We start from the raw sequence: 25,694 nt of genomic DNA on the forward strand, positions 1-25,694 counted from the left end.
AAAAAAATACAGAATCGTAATCATATGTAGTAGATTTATTTTTACTTTCAGTCACTCCACAAAGAAATGAACATTAAGCAATTATTTTAAAACACCAATGACCTTTCAGGTTTGTAAAAATAGACATTATGTGCATTATGTGCATTCTCACCTTCAAAAGGATTTTCAGATTTAGTTTATGGACTTTATCAGTGGAAAAATTTAAATAGGACATATAGGCTCCTCGATATGCGAGGAACAGAATTATGTTTGGTATCCAAAAACAATTCAGGAACTAACCTTTAAAAAGGTGCATCGCTCTATGCTTTTGTTATGCAGACATAAATTATAAATGCAGTGATACACACATTTTTAAAATGTTTTAATTCTGAAATAGTACTTTAACACAACTTGAAAATTTTGACTGTGCGGACATTGTATTTCAGGCTTTGGGACACATCTGAATTTTTAGAATAAATGTAAAGTATATACAGCTTCTTATTTTGGTTTCACATTTTCTTACATTTTAAGCTTCTTATATTGTAGAATGGGAAAAAAAAGTGGGATTGGTTGCCACCGAAGTTGTTCATCTCTACTAGACTTGTACACCTGATGTAAAACTTAGTAGATTTACCCAAGTTTAATTTACTGTCAGTAAAGATATTATGATGATATTTTCACATTGTTTCTATTATAAAAATTGAATGATGCAGAGGCAAAAAGTACCATTTTCTACAGAAAAGCTTTTAAATTTACTTTCATTCCTAATTTACAGTGAATTCCTATTAGAACAAATTCTTTCTTTTCCAAAAACAATGAATGTGTGTGTGTGCCTCAACAACTAAATGAAATGAAAGCTGATTTCATTGCAATTTGCACTTTGCAAATCATTAAAACAACATAGAAGTTCTATTTTGCTTTTTACTAAGAAGTCTTTATTATACTAGCCGTTTTATTGTATCAGTTGATACTAATTCCTTTTTACATTTGTTACATCAGAAAATTAAGTAAATAAAACCTCAAATCCAAAGCAAGGTAAGCAAAATCTATATTTGGCACACTAATGATAATTGAATAATAGATGGTTGAAGTGGACATGACCAGCTGGTTGTCTTGTACTCTTCTTGTAAAATAGCTGCTTTTCTAATGATCTGTCAAGTGTCTTAATTTGGTAGGGCCCAGCCTGTAATACAGTGAGGCCTTTAATGGCTGTGATTTTTACAGAGAGATATAATTTATGTTAAAAATAATGTCTTCATTACAGTACTTATATATGTACTATAATAATTACGTGAGACCTCAGCTATTTCAGTGTTCTAATCCAGTACAGCTGACATCAGGACTCTTTCAGTTAACACTCCATTGAATTATATTGTCATCTTTGAAGATAATACTTTAGCAGAATTTCACTGGTATAATTATGCTACTGCTGGTTAATAGAGACTTCCTTCTCGCTCTGAATGCCATAAGAGAAGGTTTAAAAGCTACTACTTTGGATTTAGACAGAAGTCCTGACAGTGTATTGCTGTTCTAAGCTGTTAATGCCTTTTTGTGTGCATGCATATATTTGTGTGTTAATGTAAGACTAGCATTTTGGGTAAACAGTAACTGCTTCATATCCCTCTGGTGGTCTCATGCGAGCTCGTGCATGAGCTTCACAGTATAATTGTCCCTCCACAAAGAAGTAGCCCTTTTGTTTCAGGTTCAGATTGCAGTCAGAGCACACAAAACATTCTGGGTGCCGGTACTTATCACGTGCCTTCACCACAGTCCCTCTATTTGGAAACAATGAAAAGAAAAAAAAATTAATAAAATCATATGAATTTGAAGTGAGTAATGTCAGTATGACAAAAAGTGAGTTCTAGGTATTTATGTTAAGGCCGTTAGGTTATTCCTCTGGTGGTTTTACCAACTGCTACAAACACGTTTTAAGGTTGAAAATTGATTTTGAATAAGTGAGATATAAAATGCCATAGAGATTATGACATAGACAGTTCAATAGTTCATTGGAAATCCAAATCTTGATTACAACACAGAAAGTACAGTCTGAAAAACCAAAAGGTGACAAAACGAGTATTTTACACATTTCTTTTCCTTACTGACTATGGTCTGAGCTCATTATCTGTATTCTTTGGTGAAGTTGTCATTGAGATACAGATGTCATTGAGATACAGATGCCATTGAGATAGACATCCGGTAGTTTCAAAGTAGGCTCAGAAAGCATCCTAAAAACTCTCACTAGATTGTGAGAAGGATACTTTATGCTATTAAGCAACTTTGAGAATCCATAAACTGCATATTACATATTTATTACATATATTACAAATGTAGTACAGGTAACTGCTGGTTTCATTTTCTGTGTGTTAATTACTGACTTGCAAAAGATCCTAAGACATCTTAACTGAAGCTTTGATGGTACATCATTGAAACTGACATATCTGTATTAAAAATGGCTAAGATATGGGTCAATGATTTGGGATTTGGAACAGATTAGATTAGAATTGGTCTAATATCTCTGCTCTCCAGAAGCATCTTTCTAACAGTGCAGACTGAGATCATCACTTGGAAAGCATTCCTGCAGTTTGTGGTGGTGTTTCAGGACATGTGCTTAAACTAGAGATTTTTATAACTAAAAAGAAGCAACTTACACAATGCCGTTCCCACATTTGTCACACAGTGGCACTTTCTGGATGTTTGCTGTGCCAGTAGGTATCTTTGTTACAGGTGCTTTCACACTTCTTGTACCCATGGGGCGTCCATCTGAGAACCAAAACATTCCCATTATGTACAGGTTATTATAAAAGCATCTGATGCGGTAAAATACTTTTTTTTGGAAATATCTACTTCTAGTTTTAGTTATAGGCTTTCACTTTTATCAACTAACAGTAAAGTTTCTCTATACAAGTTTAGTAGACCAAATCCTTTGCCTTTGGAATTGGGAAGAAGACTGTGTAGCTGTAGCAAAAAAGCAGGTACAGCAGTGATTATAAATATAATGCTCTCCATTACCAATCTGCCTTCCTTCTTCACAGCTGCCTCATGGGCATCTTCTAACTATCTGACAGTAGGTCTTGGGTATAGCAAGAGAAGGAGGAGGATTTGGTTTTAACATAGCACATCAGTCAAGACCTATTGCTGAAAAGTTTACTTCTTATTTGTGTAATGAACCAGGCAATAAATTCTGATTACAAAAAGTTGTGCAACGTATATCAGATTAGTGACATGATATGAATATAACATTATAGCAAAACATAAGAAGAAAATGCCAAACAAAATCTTGCAGTAATATATGTATAGATAAATAGATGCATTTATCTCTTCTCTGGTAAATATCTGGATACAAAAATTAAAAATTTTATACCTACCCGTTAGGTTAATTTTGTTTATATTTTATTATTTGCTTATATTTTATTATTTATACTTATTATAAATGTAACAAACTTGTAGCCTTTAATAATGTTCCTAATTATTTCCAAAACGTTATGATTTGAAGGAACTGGGACTGTAAATGGTATTGTTGTCTTCAGTTTTTATTTAAAATGAGGAGGGGCATATGTGAAACTTATCTCAGGAGTTGGTTTAAATTTCTCTTTTCCTGGCTGTGGAAGGAAACTTTTTTTTTTTCTTGGTATCATGGGTATATGCAGCTTATTGCAAAAACTTTTATCATTCAGTTAAAATCAACTTTTTACATAAAATTACTTAAAATAGATTCTGAAAATGTGATTAACACCTCCATTTTATTCCCACAGGACAATGCTAGCTATAAAAATGAGGGGAAAAATTGTTAGGAGGCTGGCATATTATCTATCATAGACTTGGGCTTTCAGAATTTCTTACAGCTCTCATCTCTCTTGTTTTCTTCTCAGACTCCCTCTTCCCACAAACACACTAAAAATGCTTTGAACATGATTACCTTCTTCGGAGACTAAATTCTGGAGCACTTTAAAGGAGCCAGACTGGCGAGGTTGACTGGGCTCCTCCTGGTTGGCATGCAGCATCTTGTACACATCAGACTGAGGTACTGAGATGGGAGCCGGGTCACTGCATCATATGGAGGAAGAGCAGATAAAACAATTAACAAACATAACTTTAAAGGAGTAGCTGTACCAGACACAGAATATGAAATCAGTAAACAAGACAATCAGTTCCTAGAACTACTGAAAGACACTTTTCTCCACCATAGCATTGCTTTGTATAGTCCTCTCTTGATAAAATGCCCTGAAAAAAAGGTAGCTGCAGAATTCTAACAAAGAGTAAACCTACAAAATCAAGACAATATTTCCATAATTACCGTTCTGGCTCTAATGGCAACTGGAAGTAGGGCAGTACGTGTGTTAAACCTCAAAGCAGTTGTATTCCTGTGATCAGCTGTCATATTACCAGTTGCTCTTTTGTGTGGTATTTAAAAATCCATTTTTACAGCAGTTGGCCTCAACAACATAGTTAAAATCACAGCTCAAAACTTTAGATAGGATCAGCCAAAACCTAAAGAAGCAAATCTTTTGGGAGAGTATCATGATGTCGAGGTGTTCTCACCTTTGTAAGTTGGTTCAATCACTAGTTAATATAGTGATTATCTGACTAAGATAGTTTGTACTTGTTTGACTTAAGAGTTAATGGTTGAATTCCCATTGACTTGTGAGCCTAAAGTTTTACCAAGAATATTTCATGGTACATTAAATTGTGTTAAATGTTTTAAATTAATCATGATAACTAGCATTTTAAGCAGTTGAGAGGAAGAGCAGATGACTACATGTACTGGCAGGAATTAGTCTGAACACATACCATCTGTAAACTTCTGACTGCCACTGGGACTAATTAGAAAGGTCAAAATAGACTTCAGTGAAGTCTGTTACCTCACTGATATCTAGGTAAATGTTCAGTATGAATTTCTTGTTGCAGCTGGCCTCCTAGTGTCTGTTGAATCTCAGGCAAATTTCTGCTGGAAATCTTAATCACTAACCAGATTTCTCTGAGCCATTTTTAAACTGGTGAAGAAAATACTATTTTCTTCTATCATTACAAGCTTGTAATCTATAGAAGTTTACTTTTTAAAATTCTCACCAATATCTTCCTAAAAACTAAACTAACAACTAACAACTAAACATACTGCTCTAATTACCTCATTATGGGTGTTTCCCCCAGAGCTGTAGAAACTTGGCCTTGCAGTGTTTCCATGATATTGTCATCTGAGTACAACTGCATAGGTGTATTAAACTGAGCATGTACAATCTTGACACCAGGAAGTTCCATTTCCAGGGGAATGTTAGGGGCCATCTTAGATACTGCTTTCAACTCGGTAGGGCAGATAGAGCTAACAGTGCTAATTGAAGAGGGGGTGCTGCGTCCACTGCCACAGTCAATCCCCGAAGGAGTGCTGCATCCACTGTGTTAATAGCCAGATTACGGAGAGGTGTGCAATGCATACCAGATTATACAGAAGAAAGACAAAAGTAAAAGAATATGGTGATGTTAACAAGGCTGAAAACATAAACTATAAAAAAGATAGAAAGCAGAAGTATAGAAAATAGAGCAAAGCAAAAGTATGTGTATTCACCGAGAAGTATTTTCTTGTAAAAAGTATCAGTGTCAATTATAAAGCATTCCTTAAAATTCTGGTATGTATTTTATGTAAAGACAATTCAGAAGAGAATATTACTTTGCATTTTTAGTGGTACATTTTATCGGAGAGTTGATTAAGCCTCTCCAAAGCTCCTTGTTCTAGATGAGTAATTCTTAACATCTACAAATGAGAAAAATAAGTTTATGTGAGTTGTCCATGTCAGTGACAGAATAAACACATGCAGTATTGGAATCCTAAACGCATCATTCCGGTGCTGTACCTCACAAGCCATCTCAGTCCATAGTTGAAGAGGCTTCTAAAAAGTAGTGTAAAATAATGAGTGTGACTTTTCCTAGATTTCCTTAATAAATACTTCATTGTAGACTTTAATCTTTTAAAATTAGTTTAACAATATACTTAGAATTTTTTAAGTATTTGTTCAATTTTTAAAGAAGAAAAATTGTTAGAATAACCAGTCATACTTTTGCTTTTCTAAATTACAGTGTTTCCAATGGGATGTAAAGTGGCCCTTCACAAGAACAGTGAGTATAATCAGAGAACTCATTTTAGTCAGACCTTTTCAGAGTCTTTTAAAGGCTTTTGAAATTGATTTTTAAATATTTTTCATTTTTTTTTAATAATAGAAAAGGATGTACCATTTTAGGGAAATATTAATGTTACCCTACATACTGAAGTAAAGATACTACAAACCAAAACATCTCTGAAAAAGGACTAATAAAAGAATGTTGTGACCCTCCATGAAGCCCAAAGTCTTTTTCAGTGTTACCATTTTGAACACTTGACTATTTTCTCCAAAGCACCTCAGAGGCTTTCTTTGATCAGAGATATTTATTCCATGTTACTGTGTAACAGTGCATAAAGCAAGCTTTACACAGTCGTCTACCATTTATGTGATATTCATCCTGTGAGTTACAGGATGATATATGACTTAATCTTTTTGCTCCAACCTGCATATTATGGTTGCAGTTGGTTCTTTGTAAGCTAAATGGTTCTGTGTAAATCAGGAAGAATACTATATTACACAGTTTGTTAGTACAGTATGGTCACTGCCCAGTGTCACTTTTGAGCGGAGAAGAAGACCCAAAGTTCTCCCTTTGATTCACTGGGGAGTTTGTGTAGAACCACTTTCTCAGAAGTGTAAAGGGAAAAACATCCTCTACCATCAAAGACATATCAAAAGAAAGTTAATTTCAGGAAAGACAGGCAAGTCTTAAACCAAGTGTACAGTTCTATTTCATCACCCAGTGTAAGCCAGCTAAAATGTAACACAGGGGGCAATTTATAAATTTACAGACTTTTTTGTAGAAAAATGAAGGCCACCCTTAGATTCTGCAGTAGAATAAGTTTTGCCAGTGCTGATAGTGTTAGTAAATGGAAAATAATAGGAGAAGGCTAGAAAAGGCATAACCATTGCAGTCGTCAGCCAAAGCAATGTTAAAGCAGAGTAAAGTATAAATAAGATTTAATAATATATAACTGCCACATACTTTTGTCAGAATAAAATCTAAAATTGTCACTAATGTCAAATCAATCAGCTCAGCCCCACTGTCCATGATCAGGTGGTCTTTTAGTGAAAGTCCTATTTTGATTTGGCCTCAACTGTCCTACAGACAATGTCTCCTACAGAGACATTTAGTCAAGATGGAGGTTTGTTTTTTACTATGTTTAACAGAGGATATACTATGAGCCAAACAGGTGAAAAAGGATTTGACAAGCAGTGTGACAAGCACTGCTTTGTAAATACAGCATTCTTCTTTGGAGAATTTGGAAGTCGTAAGTACGCACTTTTCCGATGTTAGAACACCTTACAAATCTTACCTAACTAAGGTTCTAAAAGTTGTTGCACTTCTGTCAGGTTAATTTTTGCAGATTTTTCCTCATCAGCCATGCTGGAAAATGACCATTTGCTTACATATTTTCACTGAAAACACTGTGTACCTAAATGAGATTTCCGAATTAGGAGATTAGGCTCTGATCTATCCATTGGAACCTTCATAATCAGGTTAAGTACCTGTAAATGGTACCTAATGGTCCAAAGGTCAGGTTAGGTACATGTAACTGTTGCCCAAAGTTACTGGACGTGTACGTTTGCTAAGGACTGTGTTGTCGTTTATCATGTATCATAATCAGGCTGCAAGGAGATACAGGCTCTGTTTCTCCACTGAGGCAGTATTCTACACTGTTAGTTCTTGTTAACGAATGGAGACCCTATCCAGCTGTTACAGTCTCTTCTTTATCACATAGGTGGTTGAAAAATTTAACACATCTCACACAACCTGATACTCCATATGAGATTGTTCATTGTTCATACACCAAAATCAATTATCGTCCTGATTTTCTGGTCTAGTTTATCAGACTTAAATTAGTGTAACTGAACTTCAGACGTTTGTAACCTTCAGAATGACATACAGAGCACTGAATCCCCTGGTAAAAACTGTAACAGCTAGAAAGGATAAAGGATAGCATCATAATATATTGAATCACTCAAGTACTGTTGAGCTTGCTTGCCTTTTTAGCCACAGAGGTTGCATTGTTTTCCCCTCTGTATCTAGGATGGTAAAAATAATACTAAGTTAGGCATTTCACCCCCAGTTACGATAGAGGAAAATTACACTAAAAAGATGGACGTAAGTATGTAAGGTTTTCTGCATTTGAGAGCTTTACAGGTCTGTGGCATCAGACAGTACTGTTTTAGGTCTGCACCAAGTTGCCTTCTGAATAGAAGAGTCTGCTGAAGAGTAAACTTTGCAACCTCTGCATGGTCAGATGATAACTGATATAACTAGCTATCTTTCATTTAGCAAATTAATAAATTTTGTATATTCCCATTTGGACAAAAGAATTTCATAGCACCATAGTTTTATAAATATGCAATATCTAGTGCTGCACTGTACTGTAAAATGAATCAACTACAGTTATTTCAGACTTGTATCAATATAAATGAGATTGGAGTCTGGATCTGCTTTCTTTTGGAAATAGAATTTTGAATTTCAAGCCTGATCTCTGCAAGTCAACAATTTTATTTATTAGGACTTCACCATTAGGTTTTATAGTACTATAAGCTAGTTTCAAATGCATCAGTATTCTTTATTAATGTGAATTGTGAGTAACCATTAAAAAATAACACCATGCATCCAAATCCAACACAGCACTCAGAGTTTATAACCTGCTTCGGCCTGAGACTATGAAAGGTTTGGGCCGAATATTATGCTTGTGTTCAAAGTAGTTCATATCCTGTAAAGAAAAGAGGGTTAAAATAACTTCCTTCTGCCTGTAAATGCTTATTTCTAGATAAAAAGTAGCTTACAAATTCTGAAAATAGTAACCATGAAGTAACCATGTTTATTTTGTACATTCTTAGTACTCAAAATATAGTCACTTTGGTATTCAGAGAGTTTGAGAGTATGGGAGTGTTACTTTGAGTGTAAGAGGGAAAGATGGAAGGTAGTGTTGCAGCCTGGTTCAGAGAGCAAATTTTAGCTACCTGCGGAGTTGCTACTACAGAGCTGAATGTATATTTTTCAGCGCTGGAAAAAATTTCTTCCTTTATCACCAGTTTTTGAAGAATCAATAAGCTCCTGATTATCAGAAAACAAAACAGCAAGAGCTGGACTTTTTAATTGAAAACAAAACAGTGATATTACCACAAATGACCATATAATATAAGTAAATGCCAGTACTCACTTGTGAGATGAGTTAGAAATGAGACCCCTCAGTTGTCCATGAAGCGCATCTTGTATATTGCCAGATGAATACAGCCCAATAGGAGAATTATAGGAGGAGCTCACTACCTGTCTTTTGTCATCAATATTTGCTGCTGCAACAAAAGGCTGGGCCCTTCTGTTGTGAGCTGTACCAATAGGCTTGAATTCCTGTACATAATAGGCAGACAAAATACACAAAGCTACAATGCACACCAAAGCTAGTAATGAGTAAAACTGTCAACATCAGTATTGTTAATCTCTGCATTTTTTTACTTTTGCAACTTTGTTATTTTTTAACTGGTGCAAGCATACTATACTTTTCCATGAATTTTCTATATGCTACATAAGCTATCTGTATTCAGAGATTATAATTTTCTGCCTCAGGACAAACAAAAGGCATTCCATGTTTGTAAATAGTGTGAAATTTTAGTAATTTAGCAAGAAATTGAAGGGATGAATACTATAGGAACCTGTTGTAGAAGTATTGTTCTCTAGATTTGGCATTGTTTACTTTATTCTTTTAGAAGCATTTCATGTATAGTTAGCTTAATTGCTTCCCTTTATGGTTAATCCCTGGTTTCTGCTGTTCTGTCACACATTGGTGGAGGGAATCACAAAAATACAGAGATTTTATTGTAAATGTGACTTGTAGGAAACCATCATTTTTAACTCTTCTTTTAGCAGCAGTAGCCTTGAATAGACTTCAGATTGATGACATCCTTCTGAATTGATTCAGTACTTTGAGGCTTACATATGCATCAAAAATTGTGATGCTGCATAATTCAAAGACAATGTAAAATCATTGTAAATAAATAAAACCCAGAAATGGGTAAGTGAGAAATCGTTCTGCCTATGCTGGCTTTTTTCTGGAATACAGTTTTGTTTATTATTGGCCCGGATCATTGCCTCCCGTTGTGGAATGCATAGGGATAAGATCTGGAACCAAAATCTCCGATGAGTTTTCAGATGACTTCTTATGTTCTTCAGTGGTGATGTGCAAGGGATGATAAAGACTGCTGACTGTGTAAAAATAAGCTTACTTGTGTTGTGCACCTTTAGTACAGACTTCTGACTCTGTCAGCTAAGGTCCATCGCTAATCCACAGCAGTGCAGCCTTTGGGGAAGAACAGTACTACCATCTGCTGAGGGGTTTTTGTGTTTCTTATAGTGGATGAAGAAGATTTGCTGCTGTAGTCCATTGCCTTTTCCTGTTGTCCTCCAGCATTCTTTGGAGGCAGTGCTCAGAAAGCTCTTGAGTTGCTATGTTTATGGAATGAAAAGCTCTGCTTCCTAACAAATAGGTTTCTAAAATTTGAATGAGTCTCTTCCCTAGAGACTGGAAGTGGCCGTGGTAAAATAGCACAGGTAATTAGTACTTTAATAGAAATAGCTTACTACTATGATTATGGCTTTGTTTTTTAGATGCATGTCTACTCTCGTGCTTGGACTCACTGTAAGATTTACGCCATCTAACAGCAAATTTGAAACAGAAGAAATGTGAAGTGAGCACAGACCTTTCATACCTGCTAAGTTCTTTCTTGTTCCTAAATTTGCAGAGCAAATCTCTGCTAGAAATTTTGCAAAGTGTGATTGGTATAATAGGGGTACATCTATAATACTATAAACAATTTCTGTATTTATGTTTATGTTCCACTGTGTCATATGGCCTATGAAGAATCTAAGTTCTGATACTGCTAACTGAGATTTATTTCAAATTGTAGAAGCTTCTATCTTGGGTGCTAGAGCTTTTTGCTTAATCACTGTGTGCAGATTAGGTTGTCTCATGTTTGCTATTACATATTTTTATTGGTGACACAGCCAGTATCTTCAGCTTTGGAATTATTCAAGTGCAGTTGTGGTCTTTCACTTACATCTTGCAAACTATACAAACTAGTCTCTTCATTCTGCTAAACAAAATTTTAAATAAAGTTGTTTTGATGCAAGAATCTGTCTTTTAGATTACCCTGACCTTTAAGAATGTAGAAAAAAATTCCAGTTGAAATAAATACAACTGTTAGCAAAAAATGAAATACTCAAATCCACAGAATAAATCAAGATAATAAGAACACATTAGACAAATGTGGAGACATTTCTGACACCTGCAAGTTTTTATTTATTCCTCAAAGCATTATTTCCTTTTTTCAGACAAGATCAAGTCTCTGTTCGAAGTTTTTTTTTTAATTGTGAAATCCTGAATGTGAATTGCGCCTTATGCTTTCATTTAAAACAACAGTTTCAGAAATATTTTTATGAAGAGACCAAAAGAAAAGTCATGGTTATATAGGATGTGCAACCAGAAAATGCAAACAGCAAAAGCAGTTCTACTAAATGGACATGTTTAGCAGCAGTACACTAGAGCAGAATACAGAAGCAGCAGTTGGGTAAATGAGCACAATGCTTTTACTTGCAGTCCTTTGTTTCTGTCTGGTAGAACTGGGTCGCAACTGACAGAGGATATTAGTAAATGGAGGTAATTACTACAGTTCAGGATCATGTCTGCTTTATGAAAGATACTAACCTCAAAGTATTTTAAATTGGTTTGAATCTATGAGGTAAGTGTATGATACAAAGCAAACAAAAAACAACCTTGAACACTGTCATTTCATCCCCTTTTTATTTCTTGATGACAAATGAACAGCATAGAAGACATGTGGCAAGTTTACAATAGAAAAGTTGTGAAACAAGAATTTGCAGTTAGTTAGACTTAAATTCCATTTTCTTTTTAACTCATCTATTCATATAAAATGTCATTGACAGAACATACAGCAGCAAAAATAGTCCAGCTCTTGTGTTTATTGGATGTCATTGAATCAGTGAAAATTCCTCCTTTATTTCAAAAACTAAACAAGAACTGAATGCAGTTCAAATTCCCAATCAGGAATATTTAAGAATTACAGCATTTCTTAAAATTTTTATAGCTGACTGGTGTCCTTTTTGCAGGGCTAAATACATTTTTCATTGATAAAGATATCAGAAATAGAATGAATGTAGCCCCAAAAGTATGTAGGCAGCAGCCACTTGGAAACAAATCCAGCAAAGACCGCACAATGGTGTTCGTTGGGGATAATTGTAATGACAGTACACAGATGTTTACACTCTGGAGGTATCCCGTCACTAACAAATCTCTGAATGCTGTTAGGGGGAAGGTCCTTAATTCTAGATTAGCGTACTTATGTTTCAAAACTTGATTGTAAGTAGTAATATACTGTAAACTTATTTTTTATAATAGAAATTATTTTCTTTATATTTTTAAACTGACTTATGTATATAATATATTTATATCTCCAAGGAAAGTATAGTGTCTTCCTTGGCCAAAGATTTAGTCACACTGAACAAAAAATCAAAGACTAAGAAGAAAGAAAAAAGATTCAGGAAGTTGTGGTGATCGAAACAAATACATTCATTTTATACGAGGTTAAAAATAGATAGTAAATGACAAAAAATTTACAGATCATAACATTGGTTTACACTGACCATACAGCATAAAGGTATAATCGAGGATTTTTTTAATAAATGTAATAAAATAAATCCATCTAAATGACAAACTGTATGTTATCTTCCTAATTATATTGAGATCCTTACTTTCTAAATTGTTTTGATATAGAATATGATGTATTAGTTACACTTCAAGTGGTTTATTATTTCCTATTATTTATCCATCATACTGTAGTTTGCTAAAGACTAGCAAAATTAGGTGGCTGTTTTTTGTGTGAGAATCCCAAAAGGTAGTTTTTAAGAGTGGTTTTCAATCTGCATTTACTGCTTCAAGTTATTTACTAGAATTACTGCCTCAGGTTCCATGTCTGGATTCTTCCCAGAGTAAAAAAAAAGTTAGAGCTTTCATCATGCTTTGGCAATTGCCTGTGTCAATCTCCAAATGACTTTGTGGGGCTGCTCAGCCTAGTGCAAAAGCTTTCTTCTATTAGAGGTTTAATGTTCAAGTTCCTTAGCTGGAATGAGGCACATTATTAGAAGTTTATAAATTTTCACATAACCACCCCTGAGCATCTGCAGAATAGTTTCTGTGCATTGATATTAAGTGTATATTGGCTAAATATTGATTCACTGAACGATTTAAAACATGTTTTACTTTCATTTATAACTATCTTTCCATAGCTTGCAGACAGAAATTATATACTTACTAAGAAAGTTGTTAAAGTTTTTATCTATTATTTAGTTAGTTTCTAATGTATTTTAAATTACTATATTCTGATTTTTTCCTAACTTTTGTGAAACTTACCTGAGTGAATTTTAAATTGTCTGTGTGGCAAGAGTGAAAAATTTTGAGTACATTTATATCATTTGTGACTTTTTGAGTAATGTTAATTATTATATAAATGGAGGAAATGCTTTTAATAGAACTTGGTGATTTTCCATTTCTGCGGACCAATCAATGAATGCAACATATTTGGATGAAAGGGATTTAAGTTTGAAGTAATGCTACACTGCTTTGGGATTTTTTCTACTTCCATTGACTCTATTTTAGATACAGGAATTTTGGCTTCAGCAAACTCTAATGTGACTTAAACAGCACTGATTATAGTTCTGCTATAATGCATCATCGGAGGTTAAAGAAACTTTGATGCTGTACTGTTTTCACTACTGGTACCTACACCATTGGGTTTCAAGTGCTGTGACTAAATATGCAGTAAAATCAAGTTTAAAATTTCAGCAATTTCAGAAAAAAAAGTGTATTTTTTCCAGATATGGATCAGAGCGGTAGATAATCTTGGATGTAAGAATTTGATTTGAATTGTAAATCATCCTTAGAATGGTTTGGCATATTTGTTTACAAGCATTGCTACCTTTCTACCTATTATATATGTATATATTCAGAAATATAAAATATTCAGTACTCCTAATTTTCATATAGAGGAAAGAGGTGGACACACTAAAATGTAGAGGTTGGCTATTTAATCTAGGAAAAGCTGTTTTTCTGATTGCCTAATGAAGACTTTTCAATAAGCTGCCAAATAGCACTTAAGAGTTCAGTCTCATGGTTTATATTTAAATAAGTGTTCTTTTCAGGACTGCAGCTTTCATACAAAGGGATTACTATTCTGTCATACATGCCTATGTTGCTTTCTCTACAGCTTTTGTAGTGAGTTTGTTCACTTGCCATTTCTTCTATGCATATCCTAGCTATTTCACAAAACTAAGCATTTAAAATAGCTGTTTCATTTTTTCCCTGTACTGTCTCTTACTGCTGAAGAGGCTATATATTTCTGCAGAAATTTGCCTTGTTGCTTATCACAAAGATTTTTAGATTGGAAAGAAAAGGTAGATTTGGAACACTGAAATGCTGTGTTCATGTTCGGGAGTGTATCTGTGGGAACAGAAGTGGTGGAATTATTTGCTGCAGGGAATCTGTTGAAAAAGTATCCTCTCTTAAATTTATTCTAGGATAGCATGTAAATCTACCACAGAATAAATACTTGCACACATTTGCTATGATCCTGACCTGCCAGCAGAATACTCTTTTTTCTCTCCCCACTGCTCTTGAGAATGCAGCAAATGTTCTTGGGGGTTAAAGAAGGAATGACAAAGGAATAAAGCTCTAGTTGTAGTTAATTAGCTAGCTCTTGTCTGCTAACAGCGTGGAGACTCCTGAGAGCTTTGCGCAAGGGTCTTGGTGTGAGTTTGGACAGGCTGAAGAGGGAGAAGAATTTAAATTGATTGGATTTGCTTTGCTCATGTACAGGGATCAAACCTTTGCCATTTGAAAGTAGTCTGCTTATTGATCGGTACATGGGTTTTGTACAGATTTGTAACTTGCAGTTCTGTGGTGTAATATAAAAATGTGTGGAAGTAAAGAGAGCCAGCATTGATGGATCTCCGTTTAATTGACTTACATCAAAAAGACTTTTGTGATGTCATAGGTGCATAACTTTGGTATTTCACATTTATTCCGGCTTGCAAAGCTTTCTAATAGGATGATGAATTCTCTAAAAGAGTTAAAGCAACTTAAACAATATTTGAATGAAAGGAGGTATTTTCTTTCCATAATAAAACTGTGTGGTATGTCTAGTTTTAAAGAAAAATGAGAATGTGTTATGACTTGTTGGAATTTTGTTTCAGTTATAGCGGAAAAATTTAAAACATCCAATCAGGTAAAACGATGCCTGTGTATATAATACATCTTATGACTCACATTAGCTTAAGCTGCCAGATGGTGGATGAAATGCTATCCAAAGCTTTAATGACCATGAGTGAGATCACTTAGAGTGTAAAAAGACAAATTGAAATGGATAGTTAATTTACAAGAATTCATACCTGTGGTTCAGCTTCCAAATTTATCTTGTAGGGGTGTGCTTTGCCGTCTTCTGACACTTGTGGGGACCATAATTTAGTTTCTGTCCTATAAAAAAAGGCAGAAATTAAATAATTCTTTAATAGTTGCAATAGTCTATGTAAAAGAAAATGCAGTCTGAAAATTTGCAGTTTGTTCTATGCTTTTTAAATTTTTGACATAAAAATACTTTAACAATATATAATATGCACTATATTTTATTAACAATATATAAAATGTATTTTTTTAAAATGATGTGTACTGTGAATAACAGGAAATAATATATGAAGTTACTAATTACTCCTCAGAGTATTTTACAAAAATAAGTGAATAAATTAATAATAATACTAAACTACAACAACATGATCTTTTTTTATGATCGTAACATCCATGTAAGGTCTGCTTTTCAAAGTGAGGGGAATGCAATCTACATATGTAAAGTGTATATGCAATTGTAAATAGATGTTGCACAGGTGATTCTTTGAGTAACATCGGTTACAATTCTGTCTTTGTTGTCAGTGGGAAATTTTGCAACTCATTTTAAAATAATGTAATATTAATATTAAATTTTAGTATAGTGTATACAAAGTACTGTTTGTTATATAAGTATCAATATTTAATATTTTAAAATATGCACATATTTCATATGCAGAATTACACTTACCTTATTTTGAAAATTCTTTCCTGAGAGAGTTGCTAAATTACATATATCAACTTGCAATAGAACCTGGAATTAAATATAGAAATTTCTGAACCTACTTCTAGGCTCTAGTAACTAAATAATGCTCCTTTTGAGAAAAATACATCTTTATTTGGAAAGAAATATTGTGGTCAGCTGTAATAAAATGCTGTGCCTCCCTGAGGGCCTCATGTCAGTCAGAGCTGTTTGATTCTTGGAGCCAGCTGGGAAGCGTGCTGGGTGATTTTGATTAAAGGCTGAGCAAACTCAGGGGGTGGGATGATGCAGGTTGTTTCTCTTGGTGGCTTGAGCTGAGAGGAAGAAAAGCAAAAATGTCTGGACTCCTGTGGTTTAAGTAAGAGATTTTTTTTTTAATATTGCTTTGCTAATCCTTTATTTGATGTAATGCATTGTTCCCATAGATAAGCACAGTAAAAAAATCCTTGAAAGCCTGATGTGATGTTGTTTTGCTTAACTGGGAAGATAATGCTAGTAGCTTTGTGTCATTGAGAACAGGAGGCTGTGGTAAGCACCTGGAGCTGAGGGAGTGCTGCTAACTGAACCAAGTGATAGCTAGTTGAGGGTTTTATTTTGGCACTTTCCAGGTGCTTATTTGACAAGAATTTGAAGAGCTATTTGTTTATGGACAACAAATGTAGGGTTTGTGCAGTCAGTAGAAGCAGTAAGAGGTATGGTTTGTAGCTCAACAAACGTAGTGTGTAGCCTGAGGAAAGCTGCTCTTGTTGTGCCTGAAGAAATGTTCTAGGGACTCTTGCCTGATCTGGAGTTGGTGAGGTAAATCTGGATGCTTGTTATTTTAAAGGCTTTGTAAAGCTTTCTAAACCATTTTGAATAGCTACATTGCATAATCACTTATTTGGGTCATATCTTCTTTCAGTAGGAAGCAGACGTACATATATACATACCTCTCAATTTTCAAACAAAGCTGATGTGCAGCGGCTTTAATTTTCTCCTGGGCATCATTATGTGTCATGTTCTCTGTGCTTTGGCCATCAATAGCCACAATAGTATCACCAGGGCACAGGTTGGCAGCTGAAGCCTTGCTTCCAGGTGTAATCTGGAAAAAAAAATCAATTTTAACTTCTTAAGCACCATACGTACATAAAAACTGGTAGAGAAAATAAACTTCACCAGGTGTCCCTGTTTTCTATTGGACTGTGGGGGAAAATGGGACTGTAAGCAACTATAACTACTCACAAGAAACTGAATTCTTAATTCTACTAGTCCTTCTGTAGTTCAACTGTCGGCTCACCATTTAAATGCTTTATACATCATAACTTCAAACTAGATGAAAGTTGTCTTCACGCTTCTGCATTAAATAGTTTATGCCTCTATTTTCTGTATTTACTGTAACTTGTCTTTGAATCTTCCTTCCTAGCCTCTATTGTATAATTTACTTGAAAAAAGCAGTTAAGTTCTCCCTTACAGCTTCAGACAATAACAGAATAGCATATACTGGGCGGTTATACTACTTAATGTTCAGGCGCATGATGTGCCATTGACTGCGTAAAATAGAAGGCCACTTGTGATCTTACCACACTTAAGGGAACTACAACAGCAGTTAGTATATTTCCTGTTATTCTGGCCTCTCATGTTGTATTGCTAAGTAATAGCTGTGCTGATAATACAAAACTTACATTTTTTCTCTTTACAAGTGTTTATTCCAGATCCTGAACTCCTTAAAGTGCTTAGCTTTACTCCCATTGCATTTATGTAACAGAGACTCTGATCCTTCAAGGAGGTCTATGCAGAGCAATTCAGATACCTCATGGAAACATAACGAAGACAGTGACGTTCACAGAAACAGCCCTAAGCTTATCTCTCTGTGCTTTTTCTTTCTTTTTTTATTAATCTTGTTGATCACCTACTATGTCATAGTTAAAATGATTGAAATGAAACATTCTTTCTGTTCTAAAATAGCCACTGTAGAGAGGCCGTGATCTTGGATGCTACTTAAGCATATTCTAGAAATCTTTACTTGGCAGCACGTGACTTCTTGTACCATCGCATCATTTAAGCAGGTCTTTGGTCACTGAGCGGGATTCAGGTCCTTTAGCATAGGCACCTATTTCCATTTTAAGTGACCTTGGGTATCCAAGACAACAACATGAAATTGATAGACGTAGGCTGAATTCCAGAAGTTCTTGTGCTATCTGGAACAGCAGACCAGAGGGGGACAGGTTGGTGCATCTAAAAATAATGCTAACTGCTTATGTTTAAGCAAATGAATCCCAATGTCAAGTATCAACATGTGAATACAGTCTTACAAGAGCAGCACTTTTATACCAAAAAACCCCATCTGTGCCGTGTGTGAAGTAAAAAAGCGATGGGAGAGAATTCATTTCACTGTGGGTTCTGTGAAAGTCAAAGCAAGTGCTATCTGAGTGATTAAAAGGAATAAAGTGTTTCAGAGGACTGGAAAACATCATATGGAGATGTTCTTCAGTTCTGGTGTTTTCCCCATCTTCCAGCAGAGGAAGAAACTAAGCTGCCTGGTGCGCTTCCACTATGCTCTGAACCCCAGCTATGCTGAACCAAGAAGTCTATTTTGCCTGTGCAAGTGACAGTACTGACTGTCAGCATAAAAATTGGATAGAAATATTTTTTGATATTTATTGTGATATATTAGTATTGGAACTCGCAAAAATCAGTGAAATAGTTTCTACTCTTTCCTGCTGTCCACCTCTGCTATGTAGGTCTGAATGCTCAAAGAACTTAGGGTTTGTTTTGTGCGATTTATTATTTTTTGCTTTATAGCATATAAACTTATTTTTGATTTCTCTGCATCAAACTGCAGTGCATGTGCTACTATCAAGTCAGTTAGGCAAACTTTCCAAATTGGTACTTGTGGCCAGCTGTAGGTTTTTAGCTTCCCATTTGCCAAAAGGATGAATAAAGTGTTAAGGTACCTGAATAACCAGTTTGAATATGAATCAGTGAAGTTGCTCATAAATTCTAAATGTGGAGTCTCTGAAATTGTCTGTTTCTCAAACTTTAGCAGCTGTGAGTATAAATGAGGTACACCAAGACCACTTACACAGTTGTAATAACAAAGGGGTAGAGTTACAATCATGCTTGTCACTTTAACCTGGAATGGCTCCTGACTTTGCCTAGCATGTTGTTTGTCATTTTGCATGTGCCTGCTGCAGCAGAAGTCCTGGCTTCTGAGTGCCTGTCTACTAATGCTCTAATACTCAAAATATAATGTGCAAAAATAGCCATGCTTGGTTCCTTCTCAACTGTAAGCTTGCTTGAATAACCCCCATAAAGGTTAATCAGTATATAATGATTCTTACATGGCACAACAAATGATCTGCTATATCTGCGGCATATGGCAGCAATGTACTGAGATATGAGCCTGGATCACAAAGCAGCATCTGCCTAGCAAGCATCTATGCATCTAGCTATGCTGCTAGTAGAACCTAAACTGCTCTGTGTGGCTGGTAATAATGCATGATTCTTTAAATTTTCTTATTCTTACCGTGTTGTCACCGGATGCAGCGATACCACTAAATGATTGGATGGGAATATCATCATTTGGTGGCAGCAAAGAGGAAAAAGGGCAAGGATCTGTATTTTCCTACTCCTTAGCTGAATTGATTATTGTCAGGCTTCTGGGGCTTGTCTGTGGGGCCTTAACTCCTTGATGGAGGTGTTGAACCCTAATTGCCCATGCCTTCTGGGTTGCAGAACTATCTGCCCTAGTGCAGTCCTTTTCCCTCACCTGCTCTTCCTGGGATACAGGAACTTCTAATGGCCCCGTAATTCTGCAATGGCATTTTGATGGTGAGAGGTACGATCTGGAGATCTGCCCCTAGGATAGGGTAGGAGGAGTATGGCAGAGTTTCAACTCCTCTCTCTTCTTGGCGCTTAGCAGAAAATCTTGGTAAGTAGCATGACTGCTGCTTGAGGGGAGGGAAGGCGGACAGAATTACTGCAGGCCTGTGCATTATAGAAAGGGACTAGGCTGTGCCTTGCAAGGTCCTACAGTGCCATGGGTACGATACTGATATCGTGGGTACCTCGATAATGGCAGTGTTACTGTTTCTTGAGGAACTTATCACTGATACATTAAATATAAATTGTGAACACTTAAAAATGTGTTATGACCATGGTGTTTGCTCCCTGCCCATCCCTGCTTCCTGAGATAGATGTCTTATTGGTGCCTTCTGGGAATTTTAGCCTTTGTCTGCAAGGCAGAGGCCTATACGGCATGTCTGTTGCTCCTGTATTGTAGGAATCTCAGGTCTGGATAAATACAAGGGTATGTGTTAGGGGCAATGTCTGTTATGAAGCTTTGAAGAATAACTCTCTATAGAGTGCATCTGTTTAAAAGATGTGTAAAACTCGTTGTGCACGGTTTCATTAATATTTCAGGCTCTGTGTGTGTGTTTTCCTTTCTTTTTTTTTTTTTTTTTTTTTTTTTTAAGAGAATTAAGAACATCTGCAGGGAAAGTGGCTAAACATAAAACTGGATTAATATAAATACCTGCATTACAATCTGTAAAGATTTATATTGAAACAGAACTTGCAAATCTAGAGTTGGTAACAGATTTTACCATTCCCTCCAACCTCTGTAAAATTTAATAGTTTCTATAGCACTTTATTCAGCATGACTTAAATTCTAGGATTGAGTTAATCTAAACACTTAACCTAAAATGCTATCTTCTGTTCAAAATAGACCAAAATAATTCTTTTTCATTAAGACTAGGTTTTTGATCAGTCTCATTGCTGTAACTTCTTTGCGATGTAAGGTTACAAAGATTTAAAGAAAAGTTTTTGGTATTTCTAATTAATTTGTTATTTCTGTGCCTAACAGAATCTAACTTAATATGTCTATTTTTAGTCCCCTCCTGTTCTTATCCTCCCCAGGATCATGATCTGTGGTTTTTGCATTTGTTTGAAACAGTCAAGAGTGTTGCTTTGGTTAGGAAATCACAGATTTTTTTTTTTTTTTTGTGATGACATCTGTTTTTTAGACAGGTGTATGATGATCCCTTGTTGTGTTGTCTATTTCTTGGACAACTCTTGGTAAAGACTTTCTGTTGTTGTGCAAGCGATATAGCTAACCAAACTTACACCCGTCCCATTATTTTATTCAAAAGGTGTTTAAAAACAACTTCTATTTATTGTTCTAATTGCTAAAAATATTTCCTGTCACGGCAGTTAAGTCAAATGTGGATGCATTGCTGGTGATGCCTTTGACAAAAGGAAAGTCTAGGCCCCAAAAAGCAGAGCATATGAATCTTGGACCACCTCATGGAAGCTACTGCATGAATGCTTACTAGGGTTTCTTCTGAGTGTATATTGCAGCAACAAAAATATTAATGTTGAATAAAGATTCCGTTAAATTTCCTGAGCTTGAGCTAAGGAAACTTAAGCATGTTCTTTTTCATATAAATGTTTTATAATTTCATAGTTCTACTTGAAATGTGATTTATTTATTTATTTATTAAACAGTGCCATAATTTAGTAGAAGCCAGCTGTTTATGCCTTGTGAAGCATTTGGTAGGTATGAGTCAATTGCAAAATCACTTATTCTTTAGAAAGTTACATTTATAGTAACATCCTTTGTTAGTGCAGTTTTAAACTTCATTGGACTTAATCTAAACACAGAGAAAATGCAAACCAGATACTGCTAAAATATTTTTCCTTAGAGATAATGGAAACTATTTTTCCTTTGGAGGCCCATAAAAGGCAATGAAGGCCCCAAAACATCCAGAACTTTTTTTCTTTTTCTTTATTCAGTGTTTTTTGTCTCCTGTTTCTCCAAAGGTTTTGTTATGTCCTACTAATATTTGTCATGAAGTTACCTAAAGCCAAGTAGCATTCTATTCTATTTAAAATAATAGGTAGGTTCTGTTATGCTTATATGTTATGCTTCTATTATCTGGAGTAAATAACTGACTGAAATTAATTTGTACTGCTATAGTATGTGAAATGCTGGTGCTTAACCAGCTACAGACTCCTGTTTAGAAGCATATTTGCTGCAAGGCATCACCAGTGGTATCCATCCTTCAAGACTCTTGACGTTTATTTAATACCAGACATAGTGTATATATTGAGTCATAGTGCAGTGAGTTTTCTTTTTTCTTTTTTTCTTTTTTTTTTTTTAATTTGGAAAATCGTAAAACCCATACTCAGTATGTCAGTAAGACTGAGGTACTCAAAAGCAGCAAAAATATAAGAAAAACTAATTCTAGTGTCTCACGTGTTGAACACAATTTTCAAAATATATAAATTATCAAAATATGTATTCTGTCTTTTAGATCTATGTCTGTAGATGCAGGGCAGCTGATAATGTTTTATGTGCCGCATTCATCAAGTAACACTTTTCTTAAATTGAGATTAATAGCTTAAAAACCACTGAAAATGGAGGCTCTGATTCTTGCTGCCTTTTGTTAGGGGGTAATGTAAATTGTCTATTGCTAAATAGGGCAGAAAACACTTAAGAACCATTTCCTCCATGTTCAAGATTGGGTAACTTTTCTAATAATTCACTGATTTAACATTCATGATAAGTAAAAGTTTTCACTATGTAAAAAACAGGTGCCGTTGCCTTTGCTGTCAATAAGCAATTCTTGATTTAGTTAAGTGAGTGTCACATTAATCTTCTGAAGTTGGCACAAAGGGTTTACGAAGTATAAACTTCCAGACATCAGGAGCAGCTGCAGAGTGGTCTTTTCTCCCAGTGATCACACAGGCTAGTCATAAAAATGATAAAAGTGGGGTCTGGCCTTTAATAGGCTCAAAACTTATTTTCTCATCTGAATGCAAGGGGAAATCGCGCTATCATGCCAGTTTTCCTAGCACTGAGGCACTGGAATTTATTTTTTGAGGCATAAATAGAAATGCAGTTTAAACTCTTTGACCAATAAAGTAATCCCACAAGTATGTTACAGAAAACTTATAAAAACCTGTTAGCTTTCAGCTAATTCCTCAAAACTAGCAACTCCTTGCTAATTTACTTAAGCTAATTTACTTATGCTTCATCTGCATCTCTGAACTTGAGGAAAGTAAAGGGCAAAAATCTAAATTAATAAATGTAATAAATAGAAAGGAAATGGAAAAGATACGTACCCTGCTTATGATTAAGGGTTGGTTAAAATCTATTCCTCCTGAGAGCCTGAATCCCCAGGGTGCTGGTCCTTGGAGAATAACGTTTTGTGGCATTGTGCAGAGACTTTTTCTTGGTTACTGTTTCTTTTTCCTTAGGTCCGTATGAGGAGCTGAGCTGTAGGAGGAAGGCTCCCGTCAGCAGAGTGCCTGCTGGACAGGGCAGCAGACCTTTGTCAGCTTCTAGGAAGTTTTACTCATCTCACAGCTGCAGGCACTGCATTTTATCCCTGCTCTTTATGTGACGTCAGCCAGTCCCTCAGCTTCTCCACCCACGGGGGGGAGTATCAAACTCGGACAAATAAAGTCTGAATGCTGGAAAGTTTACAACAAATACATCAGCTTTATCTGCTGCTTCAGTGGCCCCTCAGCCTGACATTCAGTAAGCATCAGGTTGCAATGTCCTTCTGGTTTCTTAAAGCAATGCTGTTACCCATTTGTTCTTATGCTGATTACATTGCTGGTGCTTGTTTTAGCTAAACAATGCACTGCTCTGACTATGTACACTATTTGCTTTCATGTAAACAGAAGTATTGATGGTGATACTTCCTTCTCGGAGTATTGTTTTACATCTTGCCTTATTTGTAATGTGATCATTTCTTGCACTATAAAGTCATTCCAGCCCTTCATCTGAGTTTTTCAGCTACAGCCACTTGAGAGAATACTGTGCACCAACTAATGGCTTGAAACATTTTCAGAGATGTCATGCATATCTCTCATACTGGGAAAGAGAAATGTAGTATTAATTGATGGTGTCTCTTCCTTTTGTAGTAATCTTAGCTTTTTATAGGATAGTCATGTTTACCTTCTCTTGGTTGTTGGTGTTACTACGTGGTCCTTTTGGCTTTCTTGCATCAGCTTGTTCTGCTTTATTTTGTCTTCTGTATCCCTTATATTTTGCTCCAAAAGAGAGGAATGTTTTTTTCAGTGCTGGTATTCTAGTTCACTTTCTTATTGTGCTGTTACAGATTTCTCTTTATGTGTGGTTTTAGCAAAGTGATGTTCTTTCAAGCATGTCTTTGCCCAGAGTTTGGCCTGTTTTGTGACAGTATCTACAGTTCTTGTCAGGCAGAGGTTTTTTGTTTGTTTGGTTGGTTTTTTTGAATAAGTCAATAGCAAGTCAGAGCTTGGACAGAACAGCTTGAATAAAAACTAATTAGGATATATATATATATTTTTTGGCATAGTAACAGTCCACAAAAATATTCTCCTACCTTTGAGAAAAGATTCTGTTCCTTATGGCAGAGGATTTACCTGCTTTTGCTTACTCCATGCACTTACTTTTCTAAGCAGGCTACAGACAGTAAGAAAGCAATCTGAAACTGGAAGAATAAAATGCAGGTTAATACTCTTGTGATCTTTTTTTTGCTGGACACCTTCAGGGATTTTGGTAAAAGTGTAGTAATTCAAATTTATATCAGTGGCTCAAAAGACTTTTCCATTAAGAAGCAAATCAGCTTTATCCAGCATCCCAGAATGATGATAAATAGATGAGGAACCAGAAAATAGATCCTTGCTTGCAGGTTGATGGCTGTCGTTAGCTTGCAGGAGCACAGCTTACTGTATGGATGTGGAGGAGGACAGGCACGTTACAGCAGTAAGACAAGGCAGCTATTTAGTTCAGGGATACTAGGCTTGGTGGCTCAAACGTATTGTATGTTTTGAAGGTAAACATTCACGGTCAGAATTTATCACTAAGCAGTACTTCAGTTTCTCACTTTTTTTTTTTTTTCTTCTTCCGTGTTACCTGTATTGGATGAAAACACTCCAGTGTTTGGTACCCTTTTTCTTTGTCTTTTCCCAGTGAATCCTGTATTCTCTTTGATGTGTATGTGGGAATGCATAGCATTTTAGATGTATTAATTTAAAGAGTTTTTTCTTGGGCAGTTTGTTTGTCATTGAGTATGGTCAGTCTCAAATAGTGAAGTCTGCAGTGGTCTTGGATAGAAAAGGATTCAGAAATATAAGAAGTGCTGTATCAGGTCAAACCTATGATCAGACCCTGACAGTTTCCGGTATCAAAACATTCCATAGTTGTATAACAACTTACTCGCTTGGGAGGTTTCTTCCAAATTCCTATTAGTAAGCTATTGGCTTATGTCTTAATACACAGGCTTATATTTTTTTAGAAATCCTACTCCTCTCAAATCCTGCTAAGCATTTTGAATGCTGGTGAAGTGACTGAAGGGTGGACATCTGGTCAGTTTGGGATGGCTGTTAGTTGGTTTTTTTAAAAAAAAATTGGTTAAGGTGTCTATAACGTTTGTTCACCTTTCTTTTACAGAGATCTGCTTTTGTGTCACTTATAGTAATGTTAGA

The 25,694-nt window shown here is 35.5% G+C and overlaps 1 protein-coding gene and 1 long non-coding RNA gene across 4 annotated transcripts in view; one reads left to right on the top strand and one right to left on the bottom strand.

The window, feature by feature from the left end:
• Positions 1-25,694, top strand: part of LOC112986132 (uncharacterized) — an 82,299-nt gene that overhangs the window by 12,017 nt on the left and 44,588 nt on the right. The window lies entirely within an intron of this gene.
• PDLIM3 (PDZ and LIM domain 3) lies at positions 21-23,609 on the bottom strand. Of its 2 annotated transcripts, XM_064511052.1 has the most exons (8): positions 23,340-23,609; positions 17,165-17,316; positions 15,544-15,628; positions 9,251-9,438; positions 5,105-5,368; positions 3,896-4,023; positions 2,628-2,739; positions 21-1,754 (listed from the first exon to the last, which is right to left on the bottom strand). In XM_064511052.1, the coding sequence occupies exons 1-8, from the start codon at positions 23,430-23,432 to the stop codon at positions 1,565-1,567; spliced, it is 1,212 nt and encodes a 403-aa protein (XP_064367122.1). In that variant the 5' UTR covers positions 23,433-23,609; the 3' UTR covers positions 21-1,564. The 2 variants fall into 2 exon arrangements, with proteins under 2 accessions (XP_064367122.1, XP_025961030.1); XM_026105245.2 differs by lacking the exon at positions 5,105-5,368 and having other exon boundaries at positions 23,340-23,605.

This window comes from Dromaius novaehollandiae, chromosome 4 (assembly GCF_036370855.1).
Source record: "Dromaius novaehollandiae isolate bDroNov1 chromosome 4, bDroNov1.hap1, whole genome shotgun sequence".
NCBI lineage: Eukaryota > Metazoa > Chordata > Aves > Casuariiformes > Dromaiidae > Dromaius > Dromaius novaehollandiae.

Bases quoted from the DNA above. Each gene is read 5' to 3' on its own strand.
- PDLIM3 (XM_064511052.1), bottom strand. From the start codon at position 23,432: ATGCCACAAAACGTTATTCTCCAAGGACCAGCACCCTGGGGATTCAGG. The intron at 4,024-5,104 runs GTAATTAGAGCA...CATATGATGCAG, and splicing joins GGGGAAACACCCATAATGAG to TGACCCGGCTCCCATCTCAG. The intron at 2,740-3,895 runs GTAATCATGTTC...TTTGGTTCTCAG, and splicing joins GAATTTAGTCTCCGAAGAAG to ATGGACGCCCCATGGGTACA.